Source organism: Petaurus breviceps, unplaced genomic scaffold (assembly GCF_028583685.1).
Source record: "Petaurus breviceps papuanus isolate PSGF00001 unplaced genomic scaffold, PetGlider_PUasm1.0 220, whole genome shotgun sequence".
In the NCBI taxonomy this organism is placed as follows: domain Eukaryota; kingdom Metazoa; phylum Chordata; class Mammalia; order Diprotodontia; family Petauridae; genus Petaurus; species Petaurus breviceps.
In genome coordinates, this window is record NW_027185876.1 from 3,142,206 (window position 1) to 3,163,923 (window position 21,718).

Consider the following 21,718-nt stretch of genomic DNA (forward strand, 5'->3'; position numbering starts at 1 on the left):
AGGAAAAACTGAATACTTTGTAATCATACTTAAATGGACTCAGAAGACCCTGGCATGAATTCTGTCTCTGGGCCTTCCTAAATGTGTGCTCCTGGGCAAGTCACTCTTCAACTTCTATGGGTTGCAGTTTCTTCATAGACAAAAGGTGAATACAACACCTATAGTATCTCATGAGGTTGTAGTGAGGCTCAAGTGAGATGGATAAGAGTTTTAAAAGTATGTAGAGAGAGCTGTGCAAACTTTTAAGCATGACCTAAACATCAGTTATTATGACGTTTCTTTTATGTTCTCCCTTGTACTAGTTCTGCACACGTTTGTCTTCTCTCTCCTCATAAGCGGTAAACTGCTAAGGAAACAAGGGCTATGTCTTAGTCATTATCTTCATATTCCGTGTAGGAGGGGCCTGATACTAAACAATGTGATGACGGCTCTAAAAGCAATGCCAATAATTATTTCTAGAAAGAGCAGCATAACTGGAATACACAGATAGCTTCATTATTTTGAAGAGAAAAACAGTAATTTGTTATATAAAAAATGGGTGAGTTTGATTTCCAAATCAAACAAAATAACTTTCTTACAGTCATACCTCATGTGATATGCCAGTAACAATCCTGAGTCTTTAAAGATATCGGTTCTTTAGCTTAATAATGAATCTAAAACACTACTTACTGAGGCTCTAGTCTCTGTAGTTTTTGCTTTTTTCAGTCTGGTCTTTGCTGCATCCAAATCAAGTCTCTTATTTTGCAGTAGTTTCTTTTCTTTCTGTAAATATAAAAAAGGGCCCTTTAATGAGCTGAGAGTTCAGCATGCAGAAAAAGCAGATGCTAAATTTTATCTAGGCCCTTAGGTGGTGCAGTAGCTACACTCTAGGAGACCTAGGGTGAGGTGACAATGATTAGCAATGCGCCCCGGCCAAATCCCTTGACTTTTCTAAGTCTTAGTTTCCTCAAATATAAAATGGGGATCTGGGAATCAAAGAGAATACTGTTACGAAGTGCTAGATCAAACTGATCCAGGAGAACAGGTGAAAAACAGAGCTCCCTCCTGCCTTCACAGAGGGTGGGCACTATGGGTAGGGAATACTGAATATTTTCAGCTGATATGTTGGTTAGTTTTGATGAACTTTTAAAGATAAAGCTATCAATAATATTTTTAAAAGGAAAAAGTTACTCAATTCCTTTGACTGAGGCTAAAAAGCTAAAGGAAAATCAAATGCTACTGACATTTAATTTTCATCCAACAAATATTTTCCAAAAACAATGTGCTTCCAAAATGTTTTTAGCATGAGGGATCAGCAAATTAGCCACCAGGTCTCAACACTTGGAATCAAGATGAGAGCTCTCTCCTGCTGGCATTCCAGGGCATATATAAGAGGCTCTAGCCCAGAGAACACATGGGGTGGATCTGGAGGGAAAAGAGCATGAAAGAGAACACGGCAAAGCAACTGGGAGGAATCTACTTCTTCCACAAGGTAGGGCTCTACCAAATTCCTAAGGAAACTAAGAGGAAATGATGCATCATTTCCAGAAGTCTGCATGCCCATTGATTAGGTCCCCCTAAGGCAAATAGGTGGTTCTTTGGGACTCATACCAGCCACAAGGATCTCCACATACAGAGTAACAACTACAAGCACAGTGTATTTTTGGAAACTGTCCTATGACTTAGGTGCTACTTGAATGACAGCTCAGTTTTTCTCTTTCCTTGAATTTCCAGGAATTGCACTACAGAACCATTCACTGACAGTAAGAGACAAGGAGTTGCTTAATACTAATACTGTAGTCTCACCCACTAAATAAGACTCACACTAGTTCTTTACTTTGGCCCAGCTTTTAACTCCCATTTCAGTGGTATGCTGAACAGAGAGCATAACTGAACAGATTTTTTTTTAAATTTCTGTGTCTGTTATATCCCTATAATTAAGACTTTTAAATCAGTCAATAAGAAGGTGAATATAGTCGCCCACACTTATAACAGTGTGGGTACCTAAAGATATACTATTTTACAAAAGAAAAAAAAGCCTTCCAACTTACAGCAATTGTTTTATAATCTCCTTCTATAAAGTTTCTTAAAGGAGTAAGAAAGTTTATTGCTGATGTATGAATCAGTTCTCTGTCTGCTGTTCCAATTCGTTTTTGTGTTTCTCCACATTTGACGAGGGCATTACCTGTAAAAGAAAATCTTATTTACAATCTTCTGGTACCGCATACAATTAATAAGTTCCTACAATGAGAAGATAAAGCAGCAACCTGACTATTCAAAAATCAAATAGTTCTTACCAAACTAATAGTTCAAATTATATAATTTCAAAAAGACTTTGGTCCTGGAGTTAGAGCTGGGAGCGATCTCAGAAGCCATTGAGTTCAACTCTCTTGTTTTATAGATGAAGAAATGAAAGCCCAGGGGATTAAGCGGGGTAAGTTGTTAAATGTTTAACAACTGTATCTCCAAACATGATTTTCAGTTTAATCTGCACTATGACTCTTTTCTTCAATTCCCTTCTGCACATGTTCCAGTTTACCAGTACCAGTAATGCCCACAGGTAGAATGTTAGAGTGGAACCCCTACTTCCCTAGCTGTGGAGGTGATGTCTCAGTTTATGTTGCTTCAGATCACATTAGCTTGGGGGAGGGGGAGTAAGGGCTACTGAATATGCCAAAGATGAGGAATGCACATTTTATCCCAAGGGGAGCCAGTGAAATAATAGCTAGCATTTACAGACCGCTTTTGGTTTTAAAAAATGCTTTACATACACTTGTTTGAGCTTCATAAGAACCCTGTGAGGCAGGTGCTATTATTATCTCATTTTACAGATGAAGAAACTGAGGCAGGCAGAGGTTAAACGGCTTGCCCAGGTTCACACAGATAGTAAATGCCTGAAGCAAGATTTGACTACAGGCCTTCCTGATCCAGGCCCAATACCTAACAGTTTTTAAACAGGGGAGTGACAGAGATCTGTGCATGAGAAAGATTGTTTTGGCTGTGCTGTAAAGGAGAGAAGAGACACTGAAGGCCCAAAGGTCAGTTATGAGGGTATAATAGCAGCTCAGGTGAAAGGCAGAGAGTAAATGAAAATGAGGGGACAGAGACAGGATACTGCAGAAGTAGAAATGATAGGAAATATGACTTGGTGGAAAATGATTCTTGACTGAAAAACGATGCATGAGTATACTTCATATAAAAAGATTAAATGAACAGCAATGATTAGCACAGTAGAATAAGAACATACACTTGGGTAAGGAAATTCATGAATTGAAAGGAAATAAATGTCACATTTTTCAAAACAGGAAGAGGATGGACTACAGGCCAATGAGCTTAATTTCTATTCCTGGAACAAGTTCTAGGATACGTTATTAAAGGGATATTTTGTGGGCATCTAGTCAACAAAGCAACAAGTATTTATTGCATGTCTATGATGTACCCAGAAACCATGCTAAGCACTGGGGACACAAAAAAAGACAGGGTTTAATTCCTATTCTCATGAAGTTCAAAGTCTAATGTGGGAGACAACATGTAAACTACATGCAAACAAATTACAGACAGGACAAAGAGGAGATGAATCTACAAAAGGAAGATTAAAGGGGACTAGGAAAGGCTTCTTTCAGAGAGGGAAGTTTAGTTGAAACTTGAAGGAAGCTAGGGAAGTCAGAAGGCCAGTCAATGAAAATGCTCCAGAGTCAAGGAGGTCAGTGTCACTGGACTGTAAAATAGTCAAAAGGCTTTATATGACAAACAGAGAATTTTAAATTTGATCCTGGAAGTGATAGGGAACCACTGGAGTTAACTGAATACAAGGATGACATAGTCAGACCTACACTTTAGAAAGATCAGTTTGACAACTGATTCAGACACTGGAGAATGGCCTGGAGTAGGGAGATTGCTGAATTAGGGAGACCAACCAGCAGGTTACTACAGTAGTCTAGACAGGTGGTGATATGGTCAGTGCCTATATCAGTGACTTGGATAAGGTATACATGGTCTGCTTATCAAATCTGCAAGTATCATCAAGGCTGGATCAGCTTACAAGCTAGATGTCTTAGTCAGAATTCAAAATATAGCTAAATGAGAAGTCCTACATTTAGATCCAAAAGTATCAACTATACAGGAGGAGGATGAAGAAGGTATGACTAGAGAACAACTGGTGTGAAAAATATCTAGAGGTATTAGAAGATAAGAGCCCAAATTTTAAACAGGTGATACAACAGGTTCCTTAAAGCTAACATAATCTCTAGCATCATAAACTGAGATGTCGCCTCAACAACCAGGGAGGTAACAGTCCCACTGTTTTCTGCTTTGATCAGACCACATCTGGGTACCACATACTACATAGGCCCTGGCAAGGCAGAACATGGTCAGAAGAGTAGTAGACTAGAGACTATGTTTTCCGATACAAAAGTGAAGGAACTTTAGATGTTTAGTTTGGAGAAGCACAGGACACTAGTCCTCAAATGTTTTGGAGGACTGAACTTATTCTAGTTGGCCTGAGGGCAAGACTAAGAACAATGGGAGGAAGTTGCAAGTGAACAGATTGTGGATTAATAGAAGGCAAACCTCCTGGCAACTCAGGCTGTCCCAAAGCCAGCTGCCCAGCCTTGGGAGGCACTGATCATCTGCCCCTGCTGGTCTGCAGGTACAGGCTGAAGGACTACTAGTGGGGTTCATGGAGAGGATACTCCTGCTTAGGTCTCTTACAGCTCAGGTTCTCTGACAGGCTTGGAAACTGACTTGGTCACTGGGTGGTGGTAAAAGGGACAGGGAATAATCAAATCAAAGACTGAGATTTCAAGTCTGGATGACTAGGAGAATGGTGGTACAGACAATGCATATAAGAAATTTAGAAGAAAGAGTAGTAGGGGGTGAGAAATAAGGCAAAAGATTAAGTTTAATTTTTTAAATATTAAGTTTGAGGTTTTAGTTGGACATCCATGTGAAGATATCCAGCAGGCAGTTGAAAATTAAGCACTAAGAACTCTTGGGAGATACAAGGTTCAGAACCGTAGATAGAGGAGTCATCCAAATACAAATGGCAACTAAAGCAGACAGAATATTGTGTGAAGAAAGTCAAGGATAGAGACATGAGGCATGGGGAAGGGTAAACACATCGGCAGGAAAAGGGAAAAAAAAGGAAGGCAAAAAAAAAAGTCAAGTTTCACAGAAGCTAAAGGAGGAAAAAGCTGGAAGAAGATTGGGATGGTCATTGTCAAATGCTTTTAGAAAAGTCAAGGAAAATAAAGATGGACAAAATGATATTAAACGCTTATCAGAATTAATGACAATTCTACTAAGAGGTGAAGCTGGAATATCATGAGAAGACAGAAAGACCATCAGGCCACAGGAGAAAAAAGGTCAGCCCTCTGGGCCAGACTCTGACACTAACTAGTATGATCTTGAGCAAATCAGTTCAGCTACCAGGGGCTGATTCTTCTTATCTGTAAGATGAAGGAGTTGAATTAGATCATTTTCAAGGTGTCTTTCAAATCTAAAATTCAATGACTAAAAGCACTGATTTTTTTTTTTGATCATTACTATAAGTCTGTGACTAAAAAGAGGTAGGGACAAAGATTAATTTGAAATCTCACTGTAATACAGATTTAGCTAACCTTTTAAAAAACTGTGAAGAAATAATTTTAATTTTCTCCTTCAAAAAAGAACAGGCCAGAAATTTCTTTACCTTCCTAAGAAGTAAAAGCCCCAAAGTTTATGTAATTCAGAGATCTTAAACATCCTTGGAACTCTAAGAAATATAAATTTTGAGTAAAACAAAGGAAGTCTATGGAGACATAAATATAAAAATAAGTAAAATACTTAAAACCCCCCTAAGTTGAGGTTTAAATGATAATAAGGACCATAATAAGGTTGATTTATCATTCATATTGTTATTTTGTTTTCAAGTGTAATAAAAGGTAATTGAGCCTTTACACTAAGTGCTTTTCCTCCCAGCTGAAAAGCTTTTAATTTTCATATCATACTTCAAATTCAAGATTCAGTTCATTTTTTGCTTGAGTTTGAATTACTACAAAAATTATCTGTTCTGCACCTGTTCATAAATTGCACACAGCAGAAAAATTTTAGTTATACTGTGTATTCAAATGAAAATTTGTGCATAAGAATGAATGGTACACTTAATTTAATACTACTAAGCCTTAAGAAAATGAATCTTTGAAGCAAAGAACTTAATCAAAGTTTTTAAGGCAGAGCTTTTATAGAGTTCCATGGCTATTTTTTTAAATTAATTTGCCTGTTTTGCTTAAAGTAACAACTGAATATCCCAAATTTGAAGCTAAATTGATTTCAAAAAAGATATCTCTAACAAAGATCTAATTCTACTATGAAGTATTTCTTACTAAATCTTCTTGGCTTTCACTTACCATATGCAGTTCCAGGGCCAAAGTCATTCCCTGCATCAATCATGTATTGCCCTAAGAGTTCTTGGTTGTTTATACGACTTGGAGCTTTTCTATCCAACTTCTCATAAACAAACTCTTCTATTCTAGCATCTGGGGAAAAGTCAAGATTATAAACTTAAATTAAAATACTATTTTTAGTTTAGCAAATTACTTTTTAAAACACTTATGAACCATGCCATCTTTTAAAACAAGTATGAAGCTACCACCACATTAAAATATAGATCTTACTGATTGTGAAAAAAGGCAAAAAATATCTCATCTGATCACCAAAATAACTAATAGACCAAAATTCTTTCTCTTTAGAAGCTTATTTACATGGTATTTTTTTAAATCAGGAATTAAACTTATTAAAATAACAAGATGCTAAAATTATTTTAAAAGGTAAAACTTTTTTCTAGGGTTATACAAGAGTCCTATGTGATTTTAAGTTCTTAAAAAGTCTGGTAGAAAGTTACTTTCAGGCATAAAATATATTTGTTCCATTTACAGTTTCCTATCAAATCTACTAATGTTTGCCTGTATTCCAAATTTAGAAAATGTAAATGAAGGTATTGCTAAATTTAGAAGAGATACATTATTAGAGAATGAAAATGGCATATGAGTCTCTGCTACCTTAAGTTAAATATCTGCTAGGCCTAGCTGAAAGTCTCCAAGAGCTTAAAGACTAAATATAGACATGAGTCTGTAAATTGGCCAGTTCTAACTATGAAGTGATAGTGATCTGATGATAGCAATATATGTCATATGATACACATCTGTCTGTAAGTTTAATTTAGTTGGGAAGAAAACAATTTCACACTTCATATCTGCCAGCAATAACTTACTCCTGTTGTCTATTGATAGTAGAGTAATAATGATTTCTATAGTAGATTTTGCTGCATAATAGAAAATGCTTCAGAGATATTTGTGATTTGGGAGAAAGGGGTGTTTACATTTCAAGTAGTACCAAATTTAGGACTAATGTATACTTTAAGGTAAATTTGGTTAATAGGTCACTGTGGAGTAGTAATAAAAATTTATTTTAAAGTAGTAAGCGGATTATCTACTTGGTTTTGCATACAAATAAATGACTACAGGATTTTCTTACTGTGGATCACTAATATATATTAGAAGAAATTTTGCTATTGTAAGGGAAGGCACTGAAATTAAAATGTCTATTCTTTCTTTCCTTCCTTCCTTCCTTCCTTCCAAACTATAGGCTAAGATCCTTAGGCCTTAAATAGGTCCCCTTACATGATAGATGAACTACATAAGAATGAAAGACTAAACATTTCTACAAAGAAACTATCCCTCCTTTAAAGAAATGTCCATTAAGAAAAAAAAAACAACAAAAAACTATATAAGCTAAGTAAGACAAAACCTAGAACCATTAGTATTGCTTTCTTATAGCTCTTGAATTTGATGTTCACATGGTAGTAGCAAATTCTAAGTCTAAAGATTTTAAAATCCAGATAAAATATCTAATAATAATTTCGTGACATTTTACAGTGCTGTCAACATATCATGGTAGAATAGAGGGGGAGAATTAGGCAAGGAAAAAATTCACACAGCTAATGCCCATCAACCACCTGTCATCCAAAAATTATACAATGGATTAAGTATTTGACCAGGTGTTAAAATCCCTGAATCTTAGTTCTGGTTCCACTGCCAATAAGCTGAGCAGCACTGGACAAATCCACCTAACCTTTCTGAGACTCAATTTCTTTATATGTAAAACAGAGATAAAATTACCTGCTCTGAAATTCTATGCTTGGAAAAATACGAAGTAACCCAAACGAACTATATTTTATCTGGAATAACTCAGAAATATTCCTGTCTCTAGGAAAACAGAAGGATTTGCTTATTTTTGTAGCCCCTCCAATCATATGTTTCTTAAAATTCATTGAGATCACAGCCTGAGAAGTAAAGGAGTTTGATTTTTTTTTTTTTTGCATTTTAGGTATTGAGCTTAACTTGCATTTTATTCTGATTGTACTCAGTTAAACAAGATTCCAGAAAGCCTTCAAATATTGTCATAATATACAAAGGTTTCATACTAAAGAAAAAGTAGAATACTTCATTTTCAATTAAAAACAAAATACATAAAATTCTAACCATTAAAAGACCCATTAAAACTAATTAGGAAAAAAACAACCAACCATGTAGCACAAGTAGTACTTTAAATAAAATTGCCAAATAAGACCAAGTAGAAAAAAGGGTTCCTTACTGGGATTTGGCTGCAACAGCACCTCTGTTTGCTTCATAATTTTTTCTGTCCACTGTTTGGTGCATTCAGCTTTACTAAGAAGGTTCTCTAAGTGAGCATCCAATTCAGTCTTCTCTGCCTGACCAAGCTTTTCTTCTGTGAACTGTTTTTAATAAATAAAAGAATAAAGTAATTATCCCTCAAATTCAGTTAAAAAATGATTATTTATATGAGTATAAATGACTATTATAATCAACAATAAATACAGACAGCCTCCAACTTATGAATAAGATGTATTCCAAAAGACTGATCACCTGTAAAGCGTTTCAGAAATCAGGGTATACAAATCCCTAATGGCCAGACATCCTAACAACTTAACACACTGACATGATCACTGAAGGGGGAAACTGAGTAGAGAGGGAAGACATTAAGTGTGGGAAAGAATACTGGGAAGGTGGAGGGCAAAGGTCCTAAATGGGCCTGGCCTATAAGCTTTCACCAGGTCAAATAAGTATTATGTTAACACTCTGATAAGCTTCTTGACTTACTACTCTAGGAACCCACAACTTATATCTCCTGAATTACTTTATAAACAGTTTATAATTTATAGACAGCTGCGAGCTGTTCAGCCCATAAGCATTAAGCACCACTTTGTACTGTGTCTCAAAGGTGTGAAGACTAAGTCTTGTGGGCCACCCTGAGTGTGGGTACTATGCTAAAAAGCAGCAGTCAGGAGCCCTATTGTACTGGGGAGTTAAACGTCATTTACATAACAACAAAATGACATATGCTCGGTCTTCGGAGTTCATAAGCATTCACAGCCACCACACAGGTAAGGTAATATACTGGTTGTCATGTCCATTGCTGTGAGGAAAAGCTTAACCACAATCGCGTATGGCCCATTTCATCAGGGGGATTAGGTGCTTCCAGAAATTTTATTTTTATCTTTAATGGCAAACAGTTTATTCAATAATCACAAAGGACATTTTTATTCAAACAAATTAAAGAAGCCAGAACTTAATTAAATATTTTTAAAATAACTAAACTTTATTTAAAAGGAGAAAATACCATTTTTGGAGACATCTGGATATAGCCAGGCTCAAAACCACTATCCCAGTCACCCTTAAGGGTGTGCCTTATACCTTGTATGCAATCCTCTGCACCTATCTACTGTCAGGACTTAGAATCTTCTAAATCATTTGGTGTATTTTCCATTATACCATTGGGAATGGTTGGGACCCTTCTTGATTCCCATTACCATTTAAGTCCTGGAAGGGATCAGGGCAAAGTGGGGTGACCTTTTCCCCAGTGTGTCAACATAATCCTAGGTCACTGGGTAGTGTTTGGGAATTTAAGACTACTGCTATTCCCTTCCACTCCAAGGATTAACCTGAAAGCTTATATTTTTATATTCTAGAAATTATATTAAGCTTAATTCAATTCCTGGTTATTAGGGTTCAGTACAGAAATAATGATATTTGTGTAACAGGAAATGACCACTAATAGGGTTTTTTTTTTCAATTATCTTTAAATTCAAAAGTTACTGGATTCATTTGAAAAGAAGTCAAGGGTAAGTTTTCTTTGTGAAAATACTTTAAAGCTCCCAAAATTTGAGAATTCAATATTTAAGGAAATAATTTTTTTCTCACTCCATGAACTCTGTCAACATGGATAGGGAAATCAACTGACCTAATTACTCTACATTTGATTTACAAGAAGGCATCGAGTTTTTCTTATATGCTTATTCACTTAGTGGGGGAAAGAGTATATTAGAAGGAGAAAAAGATTATATCCATTTGGATTAAAGGAGGTCAGCTGATTCCAATACTGGATTTCATATACATATCCTCTAGAAGTCAGAAGACTTGGGTCAGGTTCCTGTTCTGACAGTACTTTACTTTCATGACCTTATATATGTAATTTAATCCCCTTTGAGTTTTAGTTTCTTCATTGGTAAAACAGGAATAACACACCTACTCAGACAGCAAAGACACTATGAAGATTAAATGAAATAATGCAAACGAAAGCATCACGTAAACAGCAAAGAGCTACAGAAGCTGAATGGGTTTATGTTCTCCAGTGTAATTTCCCTCTAAACAAGAAAGCATCATAAAAAGTCACAATAAGAACCTAGACAGCAAACAGGCATTTAAAAAAAGAATAATGAATTGAAATGCTATGGGACTGAATCTACCGATGATATTTACCCCAATTTTTATAAGTTAGTGGTAATTTTCTAAAAGATATCCTACTCTGTGACTTGAGGATTTGTGTAGTCAAAGAAAAACAAGATTCCTATGAGGATAAAAAAAAAGGGGGGGGGGAGCTACTTTAAAAGATGGATGGACAAAGATCTTACTGATTAACTACTTAGTTTTATAGAAGGAAAAATGCTGACACATAAGACAGAAATAAGGAAAGGTAATGAAAATCAATTTCGTTCCAAACAGCAAAAGCTACAGGAAAAACAAGGACCTATTGTGGTCCAATCTATGAGCTTCAGAGCAAACTGGGTTTAAGGTTTTGTAAAGACAGACAGGAGAGAGAGAGAGGGGAGAGTGAGAAGGAGAGAGGGAGAGAGGGAAAGAGAGGGAGGGGAAGAGAGAGGGTGTTAGTGAGAGAGGGAGAGAGAGAAAGAGAGAGAGAGAGAGAGAGAGAGAGAGAGAGAGAGAACGAAAGAAAGGACAAAAGGAAGGAAGGAAGAAATCTAATCAGTAAACTCCAAGTTGTGAGCAGCTTCTGACCATCAAAATTTACCTTCTGGAGGGAGAGGGGAAGAGGACAGGCTGAGTTACCCAACTAGCTGCATTCCCATTCAGGGAGCTTACAGGTTGGTTTTGTCCTTCGTTTTCAAAGATGACCATGGCATCAGGGAAATGATGATATGACTTACACTTGACTATGATTTGAGAGAGGGAGGGCTGTGCAAGGTTCCCAGCCTCACTTTCTCCTCCAGAGCCATCTGGGTCTAGTGACCAGATATTCAGATGTACTCACTTCCTGGCTTAGAGTGTTCTAAGTTTCTCTCTGGAACAACCCAGAGGGTCTTCCCCTCCCAGATTGATTTTTTTTTCTTTCTTATTTGCTAATTAAAGGGGCCATCCCTTGACTCACTTCTTAAAGAGGTCTATTCACTGAATAGGAGTTATCTTACTCTAAGTGAATATGTGAAAAGGTCTTAGCCTAAAAGGGCCAGGGTCTCCCATTTCATCCAGGGTCATCTCCAGTCATCCTGATGAATATCTGGTCATCAGATCCAGATGGCTCTGGAGAAGAAAGTGAGGCTGGTGAGCTTGCACAGCCCTCCCTCACTTAAATCAAAGCCAACTGCAAGTCATGTCATCATTTCCCTGATGGCCACAGTCATCTTCGAAAACGAAGTCACTGGATTCATTTGAAAAGACAAACACAACAACAGGAAAAACAAGGCTGATAAAGAGACCCAGGGCTAGGTCAACTGGACTTGAATCATGGAATAGCCTTGGGTGACCTGGGGCCAGTCATTTAATCTTTCTATTTCCTCTTGTAAAAAAAAGGGGGGGGCAGGATTCAGGGGAAGGAAAATCACTTAATGAATCAAGGATCAGAAAAGGAGTGAGAGAGAGGTGACAGACAGGTCATCAGCCTGAGAGCCTCACTGATCTCACTTGGGTTTAAAAAAGCCTTGAACACTTGGAAGAATTTGTGGGAAAATGTGGATGAAAAGGTGTGGAAGGACTGCAATCTGATGAAGGGGACATCTACATCAAGGAGATCACATATTCATCAAGTAGAAATATACTGTGTACTCCCTTCTCTACTCTGACACGGCTACCACCCTGGTGCAGACCCATATTATCCCAAGCCTGGACTATTGCAATAGCTGCTGGGGAGTCTGCCTTCCTCAAGCCTCTCCCCACTCCAATCCATCCTCCATTCAGCCACCAAAGAGATTTTCCTAAAGCACAGATCTGATCGTGTCAATCCCCTACTCAATAAACTCCAGTGGCTCCCTACTATCTCCAGGACCACATACAAAATCCTCTATTTGATATTTAAAGTTCTTCATAACCTAGCCCTGGCCTCCATTCCAGTCTTCTTACAACTCTCCACCACACACTTTTCCATCCAGTGACCAGGCCTCCAGGCTTCTCACAAACAAAACAGTCCACCTCTCTGGCGGTCTTCCTTTCCTGTAATGATCTCCTTCCTCATTTTAACCTTCTGGCTTCCCTGGTTTCCTACTAAGTAAGTCCCAACTAAAATCCAATCTTCTACAAGCAGCCTCTTCTAGCCCCTCTAAGTTCTAGCTAGGTAGTGCAGCAGATAAGAGTGCCAGGCCTGGAGTAAGAAAAACCTAAAGTTTAAAACCAGTTTCAGTCACTTACTAGTTGTGTGACCCTGGGCAAGTCACTTAATCTCTCTTTGCCTCAGTTTCCTAATCTGTTAAATGGGGATAACAATAGCACCTACCTCACAGGGTTGTGGTGAGGATCAAGAGAATTGCAGAGTGCTTAGCATAGTCCTTGGCTAAGAGCTATATATTAGCTATTATTATTTTAGTGCCTTTCCTCGTTTAATTATTTCTTATTTACCCTGCATATAGCCTGTTTGTACATATGTGTTTACTTATTGTCTCCCCCATTAGATTTTTGAGCTCCTCGAGGACAGGGGCTGTCTTTTGCCTCATTCCTAAAATACACCCACATGCTTTCCTATTTCCACATTTTTGCTTATGCTATCCCCGTCTGTGTTTAGTGACTCTGTAACCCCTTGGGGGTTTTTCTTGGCAAAGATACTGGGGTGGTCTGCCATTTCCTTCTGTAGCTCAGAAGGCGGAATGAGGAAACCTCAGATGAGGAAACTGAAGCAAATAGGGTTAAGTGACTTGCCCAAGGTCATATAGCTAGTGTCTGAGGCCAAATTCGAACTCCTGACTCCAGGCTGGGTGCTCTATTCACTGTACCACCTAGGGGTCCTCTACCTAGAATATAAATATACACCATCCTCTCCTTCCCATCCCCACCATCTTCACTGTCTGAATTATAGCCATCTTTTTAGGCACAGCTTCAATACACCTTAGCCACAAACCCCAAATGAATACCACACTGCCAAGTGTCTGCAGGAAGTCCCAATGACACTTCAACTTTTCCCAAAATGGGCTTATCTTAACCATCAGGTATTTTTTTCCTCTCAACTTCTCTATTTCTGTTTAGGGCATTTCTATCCAAATAACCCTGTCTTGAAATGTCAGAGTGATCTTATATTCTTCCTGTCTTCTGTCCCCATAGTACCACCTGCATCCATCTACCTTCATGGTTCTCCATGCTATTGCTCAGGCCATTCAGGTTTAGATTTCTGCAGTAAAGATCTCCATGGTCTTCCTACCTTCAGCTCTCCCTTCTACAAGTAGCTACCAAAACAGTGGTCCTTATACATAAGGACTGAAGGAAGGTGAGGTTCATTCCAAGGGCAAGAGAATAAGACACAGTGGTCATGACAAGGCTTTAGCACATCACAAAAAATTAGGAGGCAGCAGAGGAGAAAGGAGGTCCAAGTTACATTTCAATGGAAAATACCGTTTGATCACATGGTGAAGCCGAGGATAAGCAGCAGCCCATTCACTCTCCCTTGGGAGACTTGCAACATCAAGAAAATTTGAGGAGGGCATTCAGCATGTTCAATAGACATCCAATGTTGACCTTACAGGAAGGAGGGCAAAGATAAATGCCATAGTGTTGGCAGGCATGGACAGGGTATAATCTGTATTGCTGGAGGCAACAATACCCACATGTACTAGTACTAGAGTGAAGTACTAGTAGTAGTACTTCATACTTCAGGAGTACTAGACTGAAGCATGCAGCCCCCTCTTCCAAAGTCATCAAGTGGAATGGAAAGGAAAAGCATCATCAAGCACTTACTAGTGTCAAACAATTGGGATACAAATAAAAGAATGAGACTTTCAAGGAGCTCACCTTCTAGTTGAGAGACTACATTATGGGATGGCTCCTCATTGACATGAGACTAAAATACAAACTTAGCTCTGTATTTCAAGGCCCTGTACAATATCTCCAATCTACCTCACCAGGTGTATTTGCTCTGCCTTTTTTTCATCTGGTCAAATGTTCACTGTTTGTTCTGCAGACTCATTCTTTTAAAAAAATTTAATTTGGTAGGAAAATATGCTTTGGCAAATAAACTATTGGAGTCATGATAAATTGTTTTCCTGGTTCCACATCAGTTTATACAAGTCTTCTCACATGCCTCTAAATTCCTCATATTTGTTACCTTATAGCACAGTTATTCCATTATACTCATACAACCTAATCCATTCAATCACAGGGAGGCAGTGTGGTGCACTGGAAAGAGGGCTGGATTTGGAATCTGGATTCTGGTCTGCATTCTTGTTCTGACCTGTAGAATCTGAGTGATATTAGGAAAAGTGTTAAACTTCTCTGGGTTACAGAGGTGAAAATGATGACCTCTGAGGTCCCTTTGATCTCTTGTGATTGTGTCATCCATTCCTAATTTATGGGGGTGCTTTTTTTCCCTATCACAAAAGTGCTGGTATGGATATTTTACTATGGGACTACATTCAAATCTTTTCAATTTTTATATGTAAAAATCATCTCAGTAATGAACATTTCAAAATCAAAACAACTCATCTTTATTATAATGTCTGTAATCTCTTCTATAGACTAAATGTGTTTAGGAAATGAAAGTATATTGTTGTTAAAAAAATATGTGGGTTGATTTTAAATGGTTATATTCAGGAAGGGCTAACAGTTTAATACAGGAATCTTATATACTGAGTAGGAAACTGAACTAGATGACCTCTAAAGTACCTTTCTAGCTCTGAGAGTCTATGATCTTAAATGACCTAAAAAAAATAAACTGAAGCCTATTTTAAATGCCCTGGGGGAGGTCAGTACTTAAAAGGACTCCATGGTGACCCCTTCTGTAAAGTAATTAATCACCTTCCCTCCTATCTCTGCCAATTTATCTTTTGTGTTCAACTAAATTCATTTTTAAGGTCTGTCTAGCATTCTTTTTTTTAAAAAAATCTACGATACTAAATTAAGTCAAGGTGATAAAAGCCCTATCCAACATTGTCTAAATGGCAAACTTTGACAAAAACAAGAGACAGCTCCATCTGACAACTGTTTTAGACCATAGAAAACAGGAGAATTTTCCATTAATCAGTTTAATTTTTTTTTCAAGTCATGAAACCTCCTTTTAATGACTGAAGGAAATACAAGATCCCACTATTTGGCTATCAAGTATTTGATTTAGCAGAGCAAACTACAATCTTATAAGCTCTTTTCCAACTAGGTATCTTCTACACATATTTTAAAAACATAAAAGATTCCTTAACAGAGATAATATGGTAGAGTGATTCATCAATTATTTATATCACATGGGGCATAAAAAAAGGGAGATATTTATCTAAGGTGCTTTGTCACTGTCATGATGGTCAACCAATGCAAAGCCCATAAGAAAGAGGCATTTCTTATATTAAGAGGCCTCTAGAAACTTGTTTCACTGACTGCAAGTTCTGAAACACTCCAGAGTCTCCTAAATGAGATACAGAATCATTAGAATTTGGCCTATCCAACCAGGAAATACCTAGTGGATGATAAAGTCTCTTGCCCAGAATATGTTTAGTCGCATGAATAGTCCACATAGTTTGTCTATCAGCTGTTGTTCTGTCATTCATTTTTGAAGAGGACCAATGACATCTCAGGGTAATGTCTTGACTTGTGCCTGAAATGGATTGAAGAGAGGCAGAGTTGCACAAAGTTGTCAGCCTCAATCTCTTCCTGAATCATAGAAGAAAAATAGCAAGACAAAAGTCAAGAGGAATGGTGATGACCCAGGCTGTAGTGCATGACCTTGGTGTCTTCAAAGTCCCAACAAGCTCGAAGCACTCCACAGCCCCTGCTTTAGCAGGCTTCATGGCCATTGGAATAAATTGTTCTCATCTACCCATTCAACTGGGGGTCATCTTCATATACTTGGGATAGATTACCCTGTAACTCACCGATGGGTCTGAGGCTGGTCAGTTACCCTCAACCTGGTTTAACCATCTGCCAAAATGGTTCACTGGGTGTGGCAGCTGTGCATATTACAGCTTCCTGGAGCCACAGGTGAGAGATGAGTGCCAAGTAGACAAAGGGATGAGCAGCCCTGAAAAGGGTTTGGCAAACCCATAAACCAGAGGTGCTTGTCAGTCAGAATATATATCTTGGATTAAAAATGGACCATAACTGGAGTCTAATGAACTGGGCCCAGAACTGAGTACAAATGAGAGAATGAGTGCAACTTTTGACAATGATCCCAACCTTCTCCCTGAAACAAATTCCCAGTTTTTTGGTAAAGTTTTATGGCTATGAATCAGGGAGACTGCATTATTCAAAGATTCATACAATCATGGTCACTGAAAGAACAATGGAAAATGACACTGTAGACATAAATAGACCATAGAGGACTCTAAAACAGGAACAGTATACATAAGCAGTGCAAGTCAAAGAAATATATCAGAAAGGGAGGCAGTCTGGTCATGGAATGAGAATAGGTGTCCATTCCGCAGGTATTGCAATTAAATTAAAATGTTCCAGTACGTTGGATACCTGAGAACCTGGATATGAGTAGCACAGGGCAAAGACAAGTAGATGTGCTACAATCTACTGTTTGCAGGGAGCAAGCAGCCTAGGTCAGTGAGTTCAAGGAACCAATGAAGTTAAAAAAAAAATTCAACTTTTGCAGTAGCAATCAGTGTGAGTTTGTCGAAAACATTACAAACTCTGCAATCAGAAGTGTTGTATTGTGAAAAGTGAGCCTGGTGTGGGGCTCTGGTTGTGCCACTTCCTGGATGGATCTGGGCAATTACTTCACCTCCCTGGTTCCGTTTCTTCCTCTACAAAGTGAATAGACTAGATAAACTCCACCATCTCTTGCATATCTAAAACAATGTCATCTTATTTCAATTACAGACTCAGATTACAGTGTATCTTTAGTGTCTGAGATCTAAACTACATGTAAATAACACAAGATTTACTCAACATACTACCTGCCTTAGTTGCATATTGTCCTAATCTACCCATTCTGAAAAAATGAACCCCACTCTTCTATATTACTTAAACATTTTCTTCCCATGAAGCTATTAAAGCAGAGAAACATGAAACCTCTTGAGAATTAAAAGTTATGGGGACATAAAGGCAATGAAAAATGCATACCTGGCACAAAGAGATTGCAGCACATTACCGATAATGACAAGAAGTGACGTTCAAGGCATCAAAGACAGATATGAAGAGAAAAGGAGGTAACCTGGTCATGCCACAAAAATAAGATAATAAATAGGTAACTATTACTAACTAGAAAGCTAGAGAGAATAGAAAAAGGAAAAGAGAATTAAGAGGCTTTTTTCAAGACACTGGAAAAGTCAGAGACATCCAAGAGATCTTTAATTTCTTTCAAAAATCTAATCACATCATAAAGATTAAAGGCACCTAAAATTTTTTGGTCTTGGCCAACCATACTTGTGTTCTCTATAAAAAAGTGTGTGGCCCACTAGGTAGACCATGAAACTGAGTACATTTATCCTATTGCCTGCTTCACACAGGGCCATGATAAAATAAAATATATAACTTCAGTGAGAAATACATTTAATGAAGGAGGGAACTCTATATGAGCAAAGGGCAAGCATTTGAAAGAATCCAAGTTTGTTGGAGGATGGATATTACGAGAATTCTGATATAACATCAGAAAATCAGAAAGATTTCTAATCTCATAATTAGACTGGTATTAAACATACATGATTCTCTACATTAGATTTCTTTTAGCCTATCTTGGCAACTCAGGTCTTTAGTTTCATATTATCTAGACTTTCATTTTCCTATTCAATAACTTGATTATATCAAATTTTTAAATCAACAAGTCAATGTCTAAGCAATATATAAATAGATGAACTGGAAGTTTCATAATTTTCAGCACATTTTTTATTCTGGGCACAGTATAAACTAGTATTTAAAATGACATGAGGAGTTTAGGCTATGTTCACTTCACTTCAGTTCATGGCTCCTCTCCTCACCCTCTCAATACCTCAGCTTCGTATTCACTAGCCCCCTTCCACAGGCCATCCAACCACTTCCATACTTACAGTATGTAAGTATGTAGACTCCTGAGGGTAGTAACTTTCTTGTTTGCTTGCACTTGTTTAGCCCAGTGTATACCAGCATTAGCATAAGTGTTTAATAATTGCTCTATCTGATCACTTTAACTATTTTTTTAGCTTTTTGGAGGCCAATTGGGGTTAAGTGACTTGCCCAAGGTCACACGGCTAGTTTTCGTGTTAAGTGTCTGAGGCTGGATTTGAACTCAGGTCCTCCTGACTTCAGGGCCGGTGCTCTATTCACTGCGCCACCTAGCCACCCCCTAGCTTATCACTTTAAAGCATATTAAGTGAATGGTTTAATGAACAGAGATGAGGCCTTAGTATGGAAGACCTAGATTCAAATTCTCACTGGTACATACTGATTTGGTAATAATCCCAAGCAAATCACTTAACTTGTCAGTGCTCTGGAGTACTTGCTAAAATTACAAAGTGCAAATCTGTACCAGCAGAGGGCTTTTCCTATTCTTCCCTATTCCCTATTCTAAAAAACAAACAAACAAACAAACAAACAAAAAACAACAACTTAGTTGTAGAACAAAAATTAGCTAAGTAAATTTTCTCTCTGCACTTCTCCTAATTACTTCATGTTATAAAATATCAAGATTAAGTATAATTAAAAAAAAACCACAAAGCTTTCAGAAAATAAATGTAAAAAGCAAGGTTCTTATAGACATTAATTTTGATCCTTTTAAGAAATTAGCAGAAAAATAAATATCTTGTTTTAATTAAGTAATAACCACATACAAAATTGGAAGCATACAGCATGATATCGAGCTGATGTGATTTTGACCAATCAGTGACAACAGGTACTTTACTCCAGAAGTCCTAACACAAAAATATATGAAACACTAAATAGGTAAAGGTTATTTCCTAAAGAGGCATTCACTGAATGAGAGTCACCTCACTCTAAGTGAATACTTGAAAAGGCCTTAGCCTAAAAGCGCCAGGGTCTCCCATTTAGTCCTAATAAGTATCTGGTCATCTGATACAGATGGCTCTGGAGGACAAAGTGAGGCTGGTGACATTGCACAGCCCTCCCTCATTCAAATCAAAGTCAATTACAAGTCCTGTCTTCATTTCCCTGATACTATGGTCCTCTTCCAAAAAAAAAAAAAAAAGACAAACACAACAACGACTATACAAAGGTTTTTTCATACCATATGAATTTTATCCATAAGGTACTCTACATATAAGAATGAAATGGGAAAGAAAAGTTAACATTATAATCTCTAAAAGAAAGGTTATCAAAGAGGCTTGAAAGAGGAAAGAGAGAATATTTGGCAAAAGGAGAGAAGAAATAATCATTCTAAATAGACTAATAGATAATCAAAAATGCCAAGATCATGTTCCTTAAATTATTAAGCATGAAAAGTCCTATTTCTTTCAAAGGGAATTTATGCATAATGTAGTTTGACTTCAGAATGTAGAGTGTAGTAGAGATCTAACATTTTTTTCTGACATGTGGCACACAAGTAAATCAATCAACATTAACTTCCTACTGTGTATCAAGTCCTGGTAATAAAGACAAAATGAAATGATCTCCACCTTCAAGGAGCTTACATTTTAGAGGGAGAGACAACATGTATATGTAAGTATATAAAGAATATATAAAAATGAATACAAGGTATTTTCTTTTACAACATGGATAATGTGTTTTATATGACTATACATGGATAATCTATATCAATGCTTGTTTGTTCAAGGAAGGGAGTGGGAGTAGGGAGAATTTGAAACTCAAAATTTGAAAAAAAGAATGTTAAAAATTTTGTGTACATGTAATTGAGAAAATATAAAGTAAAAATTAAATTAAAAAATGAATACAAGGTAGTTTGGGGAGAGAAGGCACACTGAGGGGTAAGGGAAGGGAAAATCAGGAAAGGGTTCATATAGGTGGTATGAGTGAACTCTTGAAGGCAATCTATCCTTCCAAGAAATGAGGGTGAAGAACATATATCCTTTTGCTATCCTGCCTTTTCTGTGGTGGTGGAAAGGTTGGGAAACTAGGTCTCCTGATTTTGCCCTGACTGGAAGCAGAGGAGCCTTCTCACTGCAGATCAGCACACAAGCTTTGGACTGTTTGTTTTCCTCTCCAGGCAGCCTAGTGCTGACACTAGATCCCTACTACAACTCAGACCCCCTTAAGTGATCGCCTAGCCTCAGCCTTCCCAGAAGCATAAGCCACTACACCTGGCCTTTATGCTTTTAAAATGAAAATTATATATTTTCTCCTTTTATTTTAACAATGAATGACTACTGTTGACAAGGCACTCTTATCAGTGTTAAAATAGAAACAAAGAAAGACATTAATCTTGTAAGAGCTTTAAATGATAGTTCAAGATAATGATAGACAAGATCTCAAGTTTGCACCAATAAATTGATAATGTTCACAGGTAGGAAAGAGTACTTGGGCCTACTGTGGTCAGGAACAACTTTACGTAATAGATGGGATTTTATGCTAGGATTTAAAAGGTCTGCCATTTAAAGGAAATTAAAATAAACATGTACCAGACAGTGGGAGAAATAAGGAATCTGGGGTCCTTAAAAATTCTGGTTTGTTTCTTATTCTTGCCAATACCAAGAGATGTTATTTTATTTTAATGGAAAATTCTTAATATTTAGGTGGATGAAAATTTGTTTTTTTTTACTACTGTTTTTATAATTTATCTGGTCAGGTGCAGTTCTCAAGCTTTAATTGCAACCCATTAGACTTTGCACATCATTATAGACTAAGTGATCTCTCAGGTTCAATCTAACTCTAAATCGAAGATCATGACTGCTATGATTACTGATGTCAATAAAGTGTAGAATGAGATCTCAGTTATTCACTAAGTGTTGTAACTGAAATAAGCTTCACAAAGCAGTGTTTTGTCTAAACAATCAAGCACAGTATTTTCAATCTCACATGAGGTATGGTCCCAAGATTTCTTAACTCTGGAAGGTGGTAAGTTTTATTCTTAAAGTAATGGATCCAGGGAT

At 37.3% G+C, this 21,718-nt stretch overlaps 1 protein-coding gene across 1 annotated transcript in view; it reads right to left on the minus strand.

Moving 5' to 3' along the window:
• The window catches only part of SH3GLB1 (SH3 domain containing GRB2 like, endophilin B1), a 46,291-nt gene that overhangs the window by 21,788 nt on the left and 2,785 nt on the right, over positions 1–21,718 (minus strand). Inside the window, exons 2-5 of the mRNA XM_069094559.1 lie at positions 8,611–8,752; positions 6,366–6,494; positions 2,031–2,164; positions 670–762 (exon numbers count right to left, since the gene is read on the minus strand). Coding sequence (XP_068950660.1) covers positions 670–762; positions 2,031–2,164; positions 6,366–6,494; positions 8,611–8,752 — 498 coding nt within the window. The remainder of the gene's footprint in view (positions 1–669; positions 763–2,030; positions 2,165–6,365; positions 6,495–8,610; positions 8,753–21,718) is intronic.